At 44.4% G+C, this 17,500-nt stretch overlaps 1 protein-coding gene across 1 annotated transcript in view; it reads right to left on the bottom strand.

Annotated features, from left to right (window-relative positions):
• Positions 1 to 14,132: 14,132 nt before the first annotated feature.
• Positions 14,133 to 17,500, bottom strand: part of LOC310793499 (vascular cell adhesion protein 1-like) — a gene marked incomplete at its 5' end in the record, with an annotated part of 4,317 nt that continues 949 nt past the window's right edge. Inside the window, 4 exons of the mRNA XM_083655301.1 lie at positions 14,133 to 15,130; positions 15,910 to 16,137; positions 16,526 to 16,858; positions 16,974 to 17,124. Coding sequence (XP_083511427.1) covers positions 15,060 to 15,130; positions 15,910 to 16,137; positions 16,526 to 16,858; positions 16,974 to 17,124 — 783 coding nt within the window. The 3' untranslated portion in view covers positions 14,133 to 15,059. The remainder of the gene's footprint in view (positions 15,131 to 15,909; positions 16,138 to 16,525; positions 16,859 to 16,973; positions 17,125 to 17,500) is intronic.

Genomic DNA, 17,500 nt, shown 5'->3' with positions numbered 1-17,500 from the left:
TTTACCGCATATGGGTACCAACTTACCCTGTGATGGGGCAACTTGTCACAAATGCACATTCTGTATACTTAACCATTTATAACTCTATGTATAGGCTATTAAAGTGAGAAGTAAATATATAAAGACTATACATTTGTGCACAAGAATTGACTATTTAATTTAATATGGAAAATGAGTGACTGTGATGTACTGAGATAGAGAAATTGAAGTGAAAGCAAAAAGTGTAACTTCTGTTGAAGAAAATCTGTGATACATTTGCTCAAATGTGGTTGTGCCACAAAAGTGTCATCCATGTTCCAATGACTTTGGCATTGTTCCTGTGACGGATAGGCTCTGTGATGGACTTGAGACCTAATTCAGTAGTGAGTTGGCCGTGGGCCTTTTTCAGAAATTAGCCACATACCGTAGTTCCAAATGAGATGTGCAATTGAATGTCATGATTGTGATCAGATACAATTTTCTGATTTATTTTGATTTTTATGTAGCCTAATTGTCACCCAAATCTAATGAAACATGAGTAGCCTTCATGTGTTCAGAGTGATGATGTCATGTCATTTCAGAGTTACATCAGTCACATCATGAATTTGGCGCAAGTATTTGAAAGCAAACTCACCAGTCCCCCAAAACATCTCCGCAGCTGCTCCAACATTGCTGTTGGTCATTGTCGTGTAGATCTCCAGTGCCCCCATCTGGTTAATCAGGCATGGTGCAGCTCAACGGCTGCAAGAAGACCTCGGTGGCGGTGGTGCCAATCTATCCTCTTAATCAAAACACACACTGACACAAACACACACACACACACACACACACACACACACACACACACACACACACACACACACACACACACACACACACACACACACAGAGTTGGCATCAGGTTGGCATGCAGCCTCTCTCCCCAGATGGGTTTCATAGTCCTCTTCAGTGGCTGATCACAACTCTGCTGTGTGCTGCTCCAGAGTTCACTGGCTGATTCAAAGTGTGCTCAACTGTGTGCTTCTCCACTCTGGAGCTCTCCATGGTGCTGAACCTGTGTTGAAGCGGAGCAGCTGTGGCTCAGGAGGTAGAGCGGGTTGTCCACTAATCAGAGGGTCGGTGGTTCAATCCCCGGCTCCTCCAGTCCACATGTCGAAGTGTCCTTGGGCAAGACACTGAACCCCAAATTGCTCTGTGTGCCAGCACCCTGCATGGCAGCTTGCCGCCTTCGGGCTTTGGATAAAAGCGCTATATATATAAATACAGTCAATTTACCATCCATGAAGCATTTTGGTCATAATTAGCCATTTTTGCTCATTTAGTCGTTCCTAATTACCTAATTCAAAAATCTGGCTTGGTTAGGTCACCCACAGGGGTGATTCAGCACGATCGCACGTAAAATGGCATAGCTGTGGCCGAACACAATTTCTGCTCACACACACACACACACACACACACACACACACACACACACACACACACAAACACACACACACACACACACACACACACACACACACACACACACACACACACACACTTTGCATTCTTATTATAGATTACCAATGCCTCTAAGAGGCCTAATAGCACAACTGAAAAGTGATACTAAACCTCAAACCTACATGTTGGAAAGCTGACTCTGATGGTGCATGAAGAGTGGTCTGGTGGTTTGTGATGTCACCACCTATTGTACTCTATAGAGCGTGATGTCACAAACCTCGAGACCAGCCAATGGGGGGAGGAGGTTCACGCAGCAAGTGGTCCGCACTCGATTCCTAAGGTGAGGGAGACTGGAGATGATGCACCACTTGTCCTCTTCTCCCTACTCCCACCACTTATAAAGCCTCAGCCAGGAAGGAGAATGTAGGGAAACAGTGGATGGCTGGATCCAGAAGAAGGCGGTAATGCAACATTGAGTATGCCAACTGCCATAAAACACCAAAAAGAAGGAGAGAAGAAGGTTTTATTACAGGACCTGGTGGAGGTGGAGGATTCCTCACCAAAGGCCGTCGAGCAGGATTCGAAGCGGGAGCCATCGAGCAGCGAGGGAGGTCGGCTAGCCGGCGCGAGGGCCGAGAGGTCCGGGAACACGGTGATCGAAGAGGAGAGCGAGGCGGCTGGAGGGAACATTGAGGAGGGGGCAGACCACGGAGTCTGGAGTTTGTGTAACATCCTATGAGAGGCAGCAATGTGCCACAACAAGCATCCAGTTTGCCGGAAAGCCATACAAAGCCAGACAGGGGGACCCGGAAGGGAAGAGGGAAACAGTGGATGGATAAATCCAGAAGGAGGTGGTATTGCAACATAAAGGATGCCAACTGCCATAAAACACCACAGAAGAAGGATTTACTACATCACTGATGACATCGCAATTGCTCAAGTGACATCACTGATGACATCACAGTTGCTCAAGTGACATCACTGATGACATCACAATCGTGACACACCACCGCCGACCTAGATTAGTCAACAACACTACTAAATTCCCATATATTTCCATCAGAAAAAAAGTGTAAAGTGTTTTAGCCTACTGTATCTCTTTGAGCTCGAGATTCAGTGTATTGCTCAAGGAGACCAGCAGGATGGATCACCGCAGGACTTGAACATTGCATCCTACTTCTGATAGGAAGGCTGAATTAAATGATTGCAAATTGAATGGCGGGTTGTTCACCACTGGCTGGCTGCACGCCGCTGTTCCTGTCGGTGCGGAAGTGAAGTGAAGAGCTGAGCAGGTGTTGCACACTTACCTGATCTACTCAAATGCTGCATGCCGTGCTGCTCAAACCATACCACGTTGTGTCTTGTGCAGTATCAAACCAGTGATGGCTGAATCGCGGAGGGTCCAGTTGACTACTTTGTCCTGCGATCATGTGTCCATATCCACTGATCCCGACGAGCCAGCTTTACCCCAGAAGTCACCCCCGTGTACGTTGCAGGGAAAGGGGAACCGTTCAGCCCGACCCGATAAAAGCATGGAAAAACCAGAGTCTACAGTACGATATGAGCTCACCTTATTTGAACCAGATGGAAGCGCCTTTCCAGAGTTCAGCTACATTCAACTCGTGGACAACGAGGTGAGCGTTTATCCTAACGTCAACTGTAAAGTGTAAACTGGGCAGCTTTGGACCATCGAACGACATCTCAATGCTTTGGACACAAGTGTAGCCAAGCCCATGGCATGGTACATCAATCAAACTTAACTGGCCATCAAACAAATCCAAACAGTTGACCAAACTTAAAGCTGCAATAGTTTCTTCAGTCATTGTCTTAATGGTTGTTTGTCTGTTTGTTTTATTGTTTGCCTGCATAGTGCATACAGTACGAGTTTAGTATTAGTGTTTTACTAGGCCTACTGTTTTTATGTTAGCTATGTGCATTAGTGTTTTACTTTGTAGTTTGTACTAAAAGCCTAACCAGAGACAAGGGCTGCAATTTAGCTACAGTGTGGCTAGAAGTCCTTTACATGATACACTGCATATTGGTTACATTTTATTTAAATGTAGCACTAGCTATGTTTATGTATTTTCCCTGTCAAATAAACAAACAAACAAACAAACAGTTGGACTGGACTGGAGACTGTGGCAATGTGACTGAAAGTGTGTGTCTGCTAGCCCTGTGATGGACTGGTGACGGTCTTACTTAGCAGGATAAAGCCAGCAACAATTTCAGGTTGTTTTAGGGTTAGGTTTAGGGTCTAGGTTAGGGGGTTAGGGTTAGGGTTAGGGTTAAAATCGCTAAACTGGAAGTCAAATTGTGGGAGATTGTTGCTCACTTCACGGAGATGGATGGTCTTATGGTCAAATTGAGCTACAGTACTATGAGCTAATCCTGAGAAGAAGGACACAGGGTTGTTTTGATTTTGAGAGAAAGTCTGTATCATAACTTTGATACTTTATACTTTTTAGGGCAGTGGTATATTGGTTAAAGACGGGAGCCCACCAAGCACATTTGAAGAGAAAGAAAATGCAGACCAAGATGAAGTGGCTGCCATTGCAAAGGAATTTGAGGTAAAATACGTAAGTATGTTACTAGAACAGTTCTCAGACTTTTTAATAAACACCACAAAAATGTAACGCATTTAGCATGGACCCCCTGTCTCATGTCATTGCAGGGTGGCAAAACGAAGAGAATGAACCGCATACAGGACTTGATTGATATTGGAGACGGATATGATGAAGAGGATTCTTTCATTGACAACTCTGAAGCAGTGAGTTCAGCAATGAGTTACACATTTGTTTTTTCTGTATAGCCTGGCCCTATGGTATTCGGGAGAAAACATGCATGAATTTGCATTTATTTCTGTATCTATTTCTTCTTATAAAAGGGAGCAAGTGGGCTCTGTTTGTTTGCTTCAATTTTTGTCCCACTGTTGTCACACTAGCCGCTTTCACACCGGCCTTGAAAGCCGGAAAATGCACGGAAAATGAGATCCGCGCCTCCGATGTGAAAGTTGTGAACGCGGGTTGGTGGGTAATTGTTGTACGCCTTTCGTTCCACCAGTGGACCTAGTCACAGCGCCGGGTTACCCTGCAACCCACCTCCACCTGAAAGCGTAGGGAGCGGCAAGCCGGAACGGTGCGAATGGTCAGCTCATTCATTAAAAAAAATACAGGGGAAATCACCTCATGCAGCAAGAAAGGTATACGTGAAAGTAAAAAAAGGCGGCCAGGAGGAATGCTCCGTGCCTAGTAAGTAGGTTAGGCTTTATGCTCAAACGATGTTGACATTAGTACGTAAAATTAACGGATATAATAATAAGCTTCAGAGGACTATAGCTGTCTGTGGCGAGTTGGTCTGAGGATATTCCCTCTGGAAACCAGATCCAGAACTGCAAACTGTCTAGCTAGCCAGTTGTGCATTCCATTACAAAAATTACTAACGTTAGTCATGTGCATTTATAGCCTATACTATTCTCCCGACGAGTAACGTTATGCAGACTGCAGCTGTTTGATATGCGGGCGTCGTCTTTCAGAACGGACGCTAATTAGGCTACTTCATGGGAATAATTTGCTTTACAAAAAACTGGAACCAAAAGATAAGAATTAGCCTTGTACCTAATAGGCTACATGATGGTGCATCTGTGATCCATAAAGTCGATCAGATGAATATTGAAAGCCTTGTTACCATGCTGCATGTGGACACCACTTTCGTGTTTTATCAGTTTGATCCTTAACTCATTGAGTGCCAGCCACTTTTGGAGAACGGACGCTCCCAGTGCCAGAGTTTTCAGAGCGTTTTCAGTGATTTCTCGAGGCCCACAGAATATTGTGTGATATTACTATGTAAACACCGAACACGCACAAAGAACGAACTGGCTCTATTGTATCATCAGCAAAAAAAAGTTTATTGATACCATTTTCCGTTCTTTAGTTATGAGCCGGAGAAGATAGGTCGTTTTGAGCAAATACAGCCTTTTCAAATTATTAGCTGAGATATTCCGCCTTTTGTGAAAGGCAGCATTTCAAGCACATTCACTGAGTCTGAAGATAATATTTTCTGATGTAGTGACGTGGTGTAGTTGTGTGATGCCCTGCGTGCCCCACCCCCCTCCCCCCCTCCCCTCCTCAGCTGCAAACTCCTCCCCACACTACACAGCCTCACGCACCCACTCTATTTTCGGAGTGCTCCGTTTGTGTGTGCCGGGCGGCTCCCAGCGCGATAGAGAAGAGCCAAACCGGACTGCTGAATGGTTTGGCGTCGGGTGCTGCTTTTCTGGTGGCTAATCGTGTGGAGAAACTATACAGACAGACAGACAGAGACAGAGGGGCTCAGTTGTGTGCGCGGATTGACTCATGTTCGCAGCCAACGGCTCCAGACAGAGCAATCTATATGGCTCTGGCTGCAGCATGCATCGGTTTCTCTTTGATCACGGCTATTTCCTCCTGTTTCTCAGGACCTGTCTCTAATCTGGAGAGCACTGTCGCCACCTAATGGGTTTGTAAAATAGCTTATAGACCTCCAATAGCTACAATATTTGTACAGGAGATGCAGAAGGCTTTGATCGACGTCCCACCGTCAAAAAACGCATTGGACGTCGAAAGACGTCCTTGGCACTCTATGTCACTATTTAATTGGATGTCGAAAGACGTCCATGGCACTCAATGAGTTAACGACCACAGCTGCATGTCGTTGGCTGGCGTACATCGGCGATGTTTGGTTGTTGAATTAATTTGTTCATCATACAGTAGCCTAGGCTACACTAACCTATGAAAACAGTAATTTGGGCTAGGAGGAGCTGGGTGGAAATGCCTCCGCTCGCCTTTCAATCCGGGAGCGGTGGCTGTCGCCTGAAAGCACACCCCAAGACGGGGGAATGTGACGGTGCTGCTTGGCTGTGTGTGAAAGCAATTTCTGTGGCGAGGCTGCCGGCTTTGCGGGCCTTCTGAACTGCAATTTTGCGCAATCTGTGTGTGAAAGCGGCTAATGTCTATGACAGTGATGTCATCAGTGACGTCATTATTGACCAAAATCATCTTATGACATCACTGGTGATGTCATAGGCATTGTGACATCATCAGTGATGTCATCAGAGTAATTGTGATGTCATCAGTGAGTGATGTCATCATGATGCAAAGTTGAACAATTGTGCCCTGCACATGCCAATAGAGCTTGCGAGGCTGCGCAGCGAGCGAGCTGCAGGGTGGGCAGCTAGCGCTAGGAATCGAGCTAGTTTCTTAAATCAGCATCAGCATTAAATAATTCTAATAAGCAAAGATTTTGTTTCAGGCTTTAGTTTCTACTGATAGTTAAGGGGAACTTTATGTATTTGTTTCTACTCACCACTAATATTGCCTCGGGCTGATCTCTACAGTATGACGAGTTTGTGCCAGCCGATATCAACACCATATATGGAGGATTCTACGTTAATACAGGCGTACTGCAGTTCTGCCGGGATTCTGAAACTGAGACTGAGGACTTGGAAACCGAGAGGAAAACGCTTGAGCTCTCTAAAGTACGTAGTGGATCTTGGAAACACGAGGTGTCCTAAATGTTTCTTCAAAATGGAAAACGGTAAATGTAGAGAGAGGGTAATCTGTAGATTTCCCAGGAATTCTAGGTTCCTTGCCTTTCACACAGGAGGGCCGGGTTCCTGTCCCGCATGTGGACAGGCCGTGTCCAACGTCTTCAATTTTTCAAACCTAAACCAAACCATAACCCTAGCCTTAACCAAGTTGTTTCACTAACCTTAACACAGATGTCGCGGCCTGCAAGTTGGGTGACTCGACTCGCCGGCACCAACTCGCGTCACCGGGCAGGACTTGCTTCTTTTCACCGTACAGATCTACCGTTTCTCTACATTTACCGTAACATATACAGTATTTTAAGAACCAAATTCTCTTTGTTGTATCGTGAGTCTTCGTCACCTGAATACTGAAACTGTTCTTGGCGACACTGTCCCCCATCCATCCCACAAAGATGTTAAAGCATGATTTGACTTGTCTTGTGGAACACAAAAGACATAACGACCACATACATTTTTAGAAACGCAAACTGAACAGAGGACAGGATAAGCCAAAGAAGAAGCGTTGCAGAGAAGTCGGAGAGATGAACCCCACAGTGGATTCAAAGACCGGGTGAGACTGACCAATAGCCATGTGGCCTCTTGATTACAAGGAGTCTGACACTTTTCTCTGAACGTTGGTGCTAGGAGTGCATCGTCTTTGGTGTGAAACATTTATTTTAATAGACTAATGTAGGAGGTTGCAGTAACAACAATAGAGAGCCGCAGAAACGAGTCTGGAAATCATCGATGCTAACAGTCCTGGTTCTTCACTGTTTTCGCCTATGGGAGTTTTGAATGGGTTTTTGGCGCATTACATTTACATTACATTACGTCATTTGGCAGACGCTTTTATCCAAAGCGACTTACAATAACACATTTTTTGTCAGCAATAGAGCAATCCACTATGGAGCACAGTCTATGACACTTACAACTTCTGAAGGAACAGTGGTACAAGTTTAGGTTAGTGGTACAAGTTTAGGTTAGGTTTTTTTTTTTTTTTTTTTTTTTTTTTTTTTTTTATAAAGAAAGAGAGAGAACGAAGTTAGATCAAGAAGGGCCCAGATGGAGCCTGAAAAGGTGAGTCTTTAGTCTTTTCCGAAAGATCGGCGCGATGCTTCTAATAATCTCTCTGGGCAACGCTGGCTTAATCAAACGCGAACCAGTGTTTAGTAATATCATCTTCACACACGAGGACCACTTTTATGAGTTTTGAACCTTTTAACGTGCCGTTATACAGTATACGTCAATAACGTCACCACTTCAAAGGACGAACACGGAAATTCTCTTTCCCTCACCTGGTTCAGCCCCGTTCAGCCCGGGGTAATCAGTGCACACAGGTTGAGTGCTGACGTGATGTGGAAGCCTATGCGACAGTGTTTAGTTCTGGATTAGCTCAGCTCGAGCTTTTTACTTCTAGGGCTCGCATTTACGCTACAAAATTCATGAAAGTGGTCCTCATGTGTGAAGATTATCCGACTGAACCAGGGCCGCTGGAAGTCATTTTAAGCAGGGGGTGCTGGGAGGAAGGGACTCTCGGTGGGGCCCGCAAGGGCCCCGCCGAAAAAAAATTTGACGTTTTTTTTTTACATTTGTTTGCCATATTTAAAGGAATATCTCATTTTAAATTAACATTAGGATACTGTTGTGATGTAATTATTCAGTATTTTCTCCTTTTCTCACTCATTCAGAGCAAAGAGGGAGATATATAGCATGATGATAATGCTCTATATCTCCCTATTTGCTCTGAATACACCAGTTAACATGACACAGACTTAACATGATATATTATCAGCAAACTTAATGACTAGACTAATTATTCTGATCTGAATGGCATATATCAAGAAACATTGACTCCTCTCTTTGCTGTATAGTGGGAGGTGCATTTTTGAGTAGGCTATTAAAATAGCATGTCAAGTTCACATTTCTTTATTGCCAGATTAAACAATTCGTATTGGTTGTTGGTTGGTTCAACACAACATGTGCGTGCATGCGCGCTTCTTCTTCATCTCTAGCCTACAAGCATGTAACTTCCTTGATTGTTATTGTTGATAATTCTATTTAAATAGGCTACATTTTTATTTCCCGAAACATTCTTAAACAAGAAAGGAACATAGTGCACTGCAAAATATTTTTAATTACATTTGTAAAAAAAAAAAAATTGAAAAAATCTAGGGGGTGCTGCAGCACCTGCAGCACCCCTACTTCCTGCGGCGCTGGACTGAACTCTGGTTCGCGTTTCATTAAGCCAGCGTTGCCCAGAGAGATTATTAGAAGCATCGCGGCAAAAACCCATTCAAAAATCCCATAGACAGAAACAGTGAAGAACCAGGAAGTCCGGGACTTCTGCGTTCTGACTACAAAAATACGTCATCCCTGCGGCTCTCTATTTCTACATCGTACTTTGTAAACGATCCATGCAACATGTGATATGATTCAATTGTCAAAGTAATTAACTCGTTGCCTTTGTATTTGTCAGCACTTTGTCTGAAGTTGGAGTGGACCAACAGGGGAAGAAGAAGAAAAAGCCTGCTGGCATCCTGAGTGTCACAAACATGCTGAAGAAGTTTCAAAGAGAGAAAGAGAGGGAACGCCAGAAGAGAGAGAACGACAAGCAGAAGGCGGTACCCATCTTTGGCAATCCGACGATGCCTCTGTGCCCGGCAGATGCGGCTGGCGGCGGGGGCTCAGGATTGGCTGATCCTCTGCTCAGTTTAATTGGATCGACCAATGACCATGCGCTTATCCAAGCAGCTAGCACAGTGGATTTTGATATTGATTTGGATTTTTCTTTATTAGATGTCACCGAAGAGATTTCCCAGATGAGATCGGTGCTTCAGCCTCCCGAAGAGACGCAGCTTATCCTACCTTGCCTAGTCAAAACGCACGTCGAGACCCAGGCCACTCTCTCCTCTCAGGCCCAATTCCAACCTCCCAAGTCCAAAACCAAGAGCAGTGCTGCTCAGCCTACGCCTCATCCAGAGCAAACACAGCTCCTTTCAGAATCCAAGACTACTCCTCTGCAGCAGTGTGTGCCCTTGCCAGAGGGACTTCCTCCGGTGCTGGAGAAGAGAATTGAAGAGCTTACGGCGGTAAGCTTGTACTTCATTTGTGGTAGTTATGTCATGCCAATGTTGACGACGTGTGTATGCTGAAGTGAACATCTCTTTGTGTGCATGTTGACGGATGGCACGCCTGTAAAACGGCACTACTTTCAGATAAGACATTTTTTGATTGCTTCATGCACCTTCCAGGCTGCCAAGATCTCAGAAGGAGATTCAAAAGTCAAGTTCTTCACTCCAGAAATCAACTCAATTCTACTGGAGTGAGTTGCTGACCTATACATGTATGGAGCAAATGCTCTCTCTTGTAGATTGTCGTCTTACCCGTCTGTCTGTACGTTGAGTAGGGTTAGTATTTGAATGCATCCTTCTGCTTGCTGTGACTTGTGTGTCTTGACCCAGTATTGAGCTGCAGTGTCAGGAGCAGGGTGGCCAGTTGCGCTCCAAGGTGTACACACACCTGTCCTCGTTCCTGCCCTGCGGCAGACACACACTCCTCAAACGGGTAAAGAAACTCTTGCATGTACACAAGGTGAGTGCACTTGTATTGATTGATGTTGCGTTTGATCGATCGATGTAACTGACGACCGTGTCATCTATCTGATTTATACTGATCAGGACGACGAGGACCCCTTGCAGAAACTTAAGGAGGCCATTGATCGAGCAATGCCAGAGCAGATTGCATGTTTCCACGACAACTGCCAGGCACGTGCACAAGTCAAGTCTTCGAAGTACGTTCATCAAACTTAACATTATTCTTCGTTATTCTTTGTTGGGGAGAGATGAGCCAACAGAGAATTTGTTCTTCATACACAATCTGTCTAACCCAAAACATAGCAGGAAAATTTTCACTTATCCTAGGTATCAATACAACTTAAAAGATTCAAAGACCAGACAAATAATGATCATATACATTGTTGTACTGGCAACAGTTGAATGTCTTTATGGATTTTCATATTTCACCGCAATGAAGATATCCCTCCTTGTAGGCGTACTAAATTATATGATCAAGAATATTTCATGTACTTAGACATCTTTCATGTGGGGATTTGGAATCATAACTCGGTTTCTTCCCATCTTAAACTCTGCTTACTTTCACGTTAGGGCAGCAGAGGAGGGGAAGGAGCGCACAGAGGACAATGTGGAGGAGAGAAGTGGGAAGAGGGGCCCTCGGAAGATCTTCAGATGGAACGAGGAGATCAGGTGGGATATAAAGATCAGCGTATTTAAAGTGGTCAACATGCTACTTGTAATTGCCAAGAACAATTTGCGTTGTTCACTCCTCTCACAAATATATTTGAAAGAGACTAGCTTTGTACACAGGTGAAAATGGGGACAGAGGGATGGGGGACGTTTAACTAGAAATGTGTCAATATGAAGTTGCCTGCTCAGTACGTGCAGAGTTCCATCTGCTGAAACTCTGAGCTTATATGTTTTTACTTACTAAATACTTACTAAATATGATCTCATTATTTTCTCTCACATGCAGGGAGTATTTATGCCGTGTGGTAAAGGCAAAGATGAGCCGATATGAAATGGAAACGAAGGAGAGCCAAGAGATGGACGAGTACCTCAAGACCTTCCTGGACAGTGAGGTCAAACCGCTTTGGCCAAAAGGGTGGATGCAGCCTAGGTACTTATTGCACGCACACGCACACGCACACACACACACACACACACACACACACACACACACACACACTCACTCACTCAGTCATATCTTAGTTAAACACCTGTCTGACATGCTATCAAACATAATTCATTATCAAAATACACACTTCACCTTTCTTAGATTCACATACACAAATAACTGCGTTGTTCTCTTAGGTTTCTGCTAAGGGAGAGCAGGAAAATCTTAGGCCTCCCCACTTCATTACCGTGAGTACAATAATAATAATAATAATGCATAGCAGGGCATATTTCTTTGGTCCAGAAGTTGCAGCTATTGCTACGAATCTCAAGATACGCCTAAAAGCAACAAATAGTATTATGAGTATTATTCACTGTCATTACTTTTTGACTTGTAGTTGTTTTGACTTGTTATCAAAGTCTTAATTTGAACGGTTTCTCGTTAATATATGCGCAGAGTAAAGAGGGCCAAGTCTGAGAAAAAGAAGTCCTTCATCAGTGGCGCTGCCACTCCGGCGAGTGGTTCCAGTGATTCGGCCGAGTCCAGTGCTCTGCAGGGCACAACGACACTGACGGGACTGGACTGTGCCCTCGATGAAGGCTTCATCATCCAGGATAAACGTGGAGAAGGGGTGGGAGCGGATGTCGACACCCCCGCGTGTGCAGAGACGGGCAGTCCGCCTCTGCGCAGCACCGCCTCTGTGCCTGCCCGGCCCACTCAGTCCTGTCTGGATCTGCTCGCTGAAAAAGCACTGGCGAGACGGCAACATTCAGTCCCCTGGAGCTTCAGTGTGGACATCAAAAGTCCCCCTTTTCCTCCGCCACCTCCCCAGTCCAGCCCAGTGAGTCCCCCGGGGAACAGAGGCGGCCATCTTGGTTTGCCCGCTGAGGTGCAGCTCGCACCGTTCACTGAGCGTGGTGATGCTACCAAAACGTCTGCCATACCTGTTATCGACCTTACCGTAATGCCATGACAACTCCACCATGGCTTTGCACACAGTAAGTTTGTGTGTGCTCATACATGTGTATTGTATTTTTGGATGTTCTTGTTGTGTTAAAACCTTGGGTAACTGACCGTACTCGCTCTTTCAGGCTGACTGGCATAATGTCCACATACAGTTAAAATTGAATTCTGTGTATAAAATACAATCTGATTTCAATGTACACTTTGTCTGATAGTAAAAGAGGGAAGAGTCACCTGAGGTTTAAACAAAAGAGCATAATACACAATATTATATGCAGTATATTTCTATTAAAGAAGCCATCCATCATGATCTTTGAATTTGATGCACTACTTTGATGGAGCAATCTGAAAAAAAAGAGAGAAACTAAAAGTAAATGGGCTGGTGAACCTTGAATTTTGTTAATGGTATACTGTACTAAAAGCTGTATTTAAAGATGGACAGTTTTAAATATTTTCTGTCGAGGTGGGAGCACTTTGTGTGGGCACGAGCAGATTGCACAAATTTGCACAAAAAACAGATTTTCACAAATTTGCACTGTAGTTACATTAATGCTGAGCGCACAATCAACCGTGTTAACTGACTTAACCAACGGATAATTTGTTTAACTTGGTCAGGTTTTGTATTGTTTTGTTTGTCCTAAGATCAGATCAGCTGGGGTTCTTATTTTGATGTGTTGTAATGCTCTCGCTGTCTTGCGGACTGAAAACTTGCCTTATCTTTAGTCAAGTTTGGTTGCACAGGAGGACTTATCGACTGAGAAGCAGAAGAAAAGGTGATTCTTGGAAGGGTGGACTGGTGCTTTTCACCCATGCAATGAGAATTGGAGTGCTGCTTTTGCCGCCTTGTAAGGGCGAGGAATTAACATTAAATGCACATAAAGCTATATTGTGCCCCTGATGTGGGGTCTGATAAGACCATTTGAGAAACATGCTGTCTACAGAAATAATCATTGTAATTATTTCCTGCACTGTCATTGTTTTGTGTTAAAACGGCTCTATTTGAAATAGTATGTGAATTTAATTGAGCAATAATAAAGGGATATTACAAGGTAGTCCTACAGATGCCCGTTTTGTGATCGCACACCCACTAGTTCCAGAAGTTAGGACATTGTAAGCTAAATATTTAGCTTTTTTTTTTTTATAATGTGTGACCAATATGCAGTGAAGTTGCAATGTTTCACTGGTTCCAGAGTAAATTTGGCCCTTCAGTTGTACAACTATAGTTTTGTTACCGATTATTTGCCATGAAATGCAAGCCGTACCACCGCAGAGCCTCCTATGACTATAGCAGGAACTGTTTTGATTACAGTCTTTTTGATGGCAGTTTAAACTAAGGTAGTGAAGCTAAATAAGCAGTTGGGGATGCTTGTGATGGTTTTTAATACACACTAGAGGATGCAGAGAGTATATATACAGTACATAAAACACCCCTCTGGGTGAGAAGACGGCTAGTGATTTGGCTTTAAAATACATGCAGCAATTGTGGGAAGACTTGCAAACATTCAGTAAAGACACTAACATTGTTTAATATGTATGCCAATGAAGAAACCAATCATGAAAAAACCATTCTTCTAAAAACACATGAATAAGCATACCCCTTAAAGTTTTAGGGCACAGCCACATGCTAGAGCACACGGGCCATTGCTCTATTGACATTGTGAAGAGCGATTTTTCTGAAATGTGTGTTAAAATGAGTCCATTACACATCCTTTGCATAGGGCAGGCTACATTAAACGGAGACCACTGACGCTTTTAAAGCAACTGATGGTAGCAGACTGGTAGTAGGGCAGTGCCAAGGTGGCCTTAGGGATCTCAGGGCATCACGGACAGAGGGAGGGGCAACGCCCTCTTGTGTAATTCCCACCCTGCCAGGGGGGCTCCAAGCAGTTTCAGGGGAGGCTCAGTGAATGGAATGAAAACGTATGACATTAGATATTACATTAGTTATCAAAAGGAGATCACAGAATAGCCCTAATGTGTGTGATTTGGTTAAAGAGATACAGTAGTTCAGAGATGAACTAGTATTGGGGAATTTGACTGTTTCAGCCAGTAATAAATAAATGTCTTCAGACAGAAGGCATAGTTTTTTATAGTCTGAAGCTATCTTGAACAGCATGGACAGTCCAGTTACAGGATGACCTCATCCAAACAGCATGGACCGTCCAGTTACAGGATGACCTCATCCAAACAGCATGGACAGTCCAGTTACAGGAGGACCTCATCCAAACAGCATGGACCGTCCAGTTACAGGAGGACCTCATCCAAACAGCATGGACAGTCCAGTTACAGGAGGACCTCATCCAAACAGCATGGAAAGTCCAGTTACAGGAGGACCTCATCCAAACAGCATGGAAAGTCCAGTTACAGGAGGACCTCATCCAAACAGCATGGACAGTCCAGGTGCGTGGGGTGATTTCAGGAGGTCCTACAGCCAGTTCATCAACTGAATGAGTAGGACAGCCAGCAGGAAATGCCTGCTGTCAGTATTTGAAGTTCCTAGAGAGAGGGACAGAAAGAGTAATTAATTCAGTCAAGATGAGACAATGTTTCACTGATGCATCCGTGACATTTATTTGTCATTTAATCCAGTTTTTGATCATGCAAGTGTAACGGCGTTGTGTAGGTGGGTACTTGCAGCAACCCATCTTAGGGGCTTGCCCAGGGGTGGATACGAACCGCCGACCTTCGGCTTGGGAGTCAAAGACACTAACCACTCCACCAAGACAGCTAGCTCCCTTGGTGGAGCTGATTAACATGCCTTTATACTGGGGAGTGAGTTTAACCAATCGACTCGCTACCACACTGGACTCACGAGGAATCAACGCTGATTCACCTCGGTCACACAAGGTCATCTCATGATAACAGCAGGGCAAAACTGTTTATCCAAATCCGAATGGAGGTCATTCAGAAGAATCAAAATGTAAAGTGGAGGAAAAGTTATATACAGTATTAGAAATTCATAACCGACCGAATCGATGTGTGTTTACAGTTTACAGTGAATTTGCAGACTGCATGCTTGTGGTGTCTTTTTCACATTGCACCATTTATTAGTAGACCAATAGTAGATAGACCAGGACAGATTATGTGATTTGGATTGATGAGGTTCCATTGCACAGCCAAATAATAAAGAGGGCAAACTGTGGACAAAAACCAGAATAATGATTTGGGATTTTTGTGTTTAGAATTCACCATGGATGTCAGATAGCCTATGGCCAGGCAATGACATGTCACATAGAATAGATGACACATACACATAAATGCACACAGACACATACCACTGGCAGCGATCTCCACCTCCAGTGTGAGCTTCTTCTGTCCCAGAGCTCCTGTCGCTGAGACTGTGTATTTCCCAGCATGCTTTGTGCTCGAGTGATTGGGCGGGGCCACCACCTGCCCGTCTCTGAGCCAGGTGACTATTGGGTGAGGGTTCCCTCGGACCTCACAGGTCAGCGCCTCTCCCTCCCTGACCTTCACTTTGGTAGGACAAAGGAACTGTGGACCATCTGAGCAAGAGAAACAAGATGGAAGGACACAGCAAATAAGGATATTGGAAATAGAACAGAGATTGGCTAAATACAGCCGCAGGGCCTGAACTGGCCCGTGGACCATCTCAATCACATCAACCCCCACACACACACACACAATAAAAGGCAGCATTATGTTAATCAATCCTTGTAACTTCAGTTCAGAGTACACCGTTTCAACTTGGCCCTTCGTTTACTTGATCTAAGTCAGTATAGTCCCTCTGGTATAGATGGAGAAACCTCAAGAGGAAGATAGAGGGAAGAAGGAGAGAGGTGGAGAATGGAATGGGATATTCCTTTAATAAAATGTATCCATTGCATGAAGTCTGTAATAATAAATGCCAGAACATGTTACTGTTGAACTCACAATGGACGCTAGCTGTGAGGTTTTGTGACATCACCACAGGAGGGCGCTGTGGCCCTTCAGGTCCCAGGTCCAGCCTGGCTTCACACCAGTACTGGACTCCATCATCTTCTCTGCTGGGCTTGATGTTCAGAGAGAAGGTCTGGGTCAGCGGTGTCTTCTGTGTGTTCTTACTGGACTGTGGAGGGCCAAGCGCCGCCTGGCCTCTGTAGAAAGTCACAGCCAGGCTCTCCACAGGAGCGACATCCCTGACCACACACTGCAGAGTGTACTGACCACCCTCAAGCACCGGCCCAGAGTGATTCACATAGCCGATGGACACACTGTCTGGAGGCTCTGGGAGACAGACACACACACACAGACACATAGGATGATCAATAACATGTTGACACTTTTTTCTGATATACCTGAGAAAATGTCAGCAATCAGCAGAACAAAAGTATCAACTCACTGTAGACCGTTAGATTGAGTAAAGTGTTGCAGCGTCCTCCACGATCAGAGTTTGCATAGCACATGGGGATCATGCTCCACTCTGTCACATTATCCACTCCCCAGACCAGAAAGGTAGTCATAGCTTTATGAAGAGATTGGCCTCCGAGTCCCTAGAGTGTTTAACGATAACAGATCAGAAAAAGCTTCAAGTTTGATCAAATTGATTGATACAAATATTAAAGTCTTGCTTTCTTGGGTGGTTATGTATCAAGATCAAGATAAGTGTATTTGACTCCCATTTGTAATCTTAACGAAGGCATGTCTGATTGTTGTAAGAAGTAAGCTATTCATTTTGAAGAAAAGTTATATTTTGGTATACAAAAATAGCCAAATGCAGTCAGTCTATACTACCAAATAGGCAAACCTAAGTCTTTCAGTGTCCGTCTCACAAACTTGATCATGTCAAGGAGGACCCATAAACTGGCACAAATTAGACCATGGACCCCCATCTGATAAGATTTTGTCCCAGGGTCCTTCATCTGATAA

The sequence above is a fragment of the Poromitra crassiceps genome (genome assembly GCF_964638095.1).
Source record: "Poromitra crassiceps genome assembly, chromosome: 19".
In the NCBI taxonomy this organism is placed as follows: Eukaryota; Metazoa; Chordata; class Actinopteri; order Beryciformes; family Melamphaidae; genus Poromitra; species Poromitra crassiceps.
Note: the sequence above shows the minus strand (reverse complement) of the source record. Positions and strands in the feature narration are given on the sequence as shown.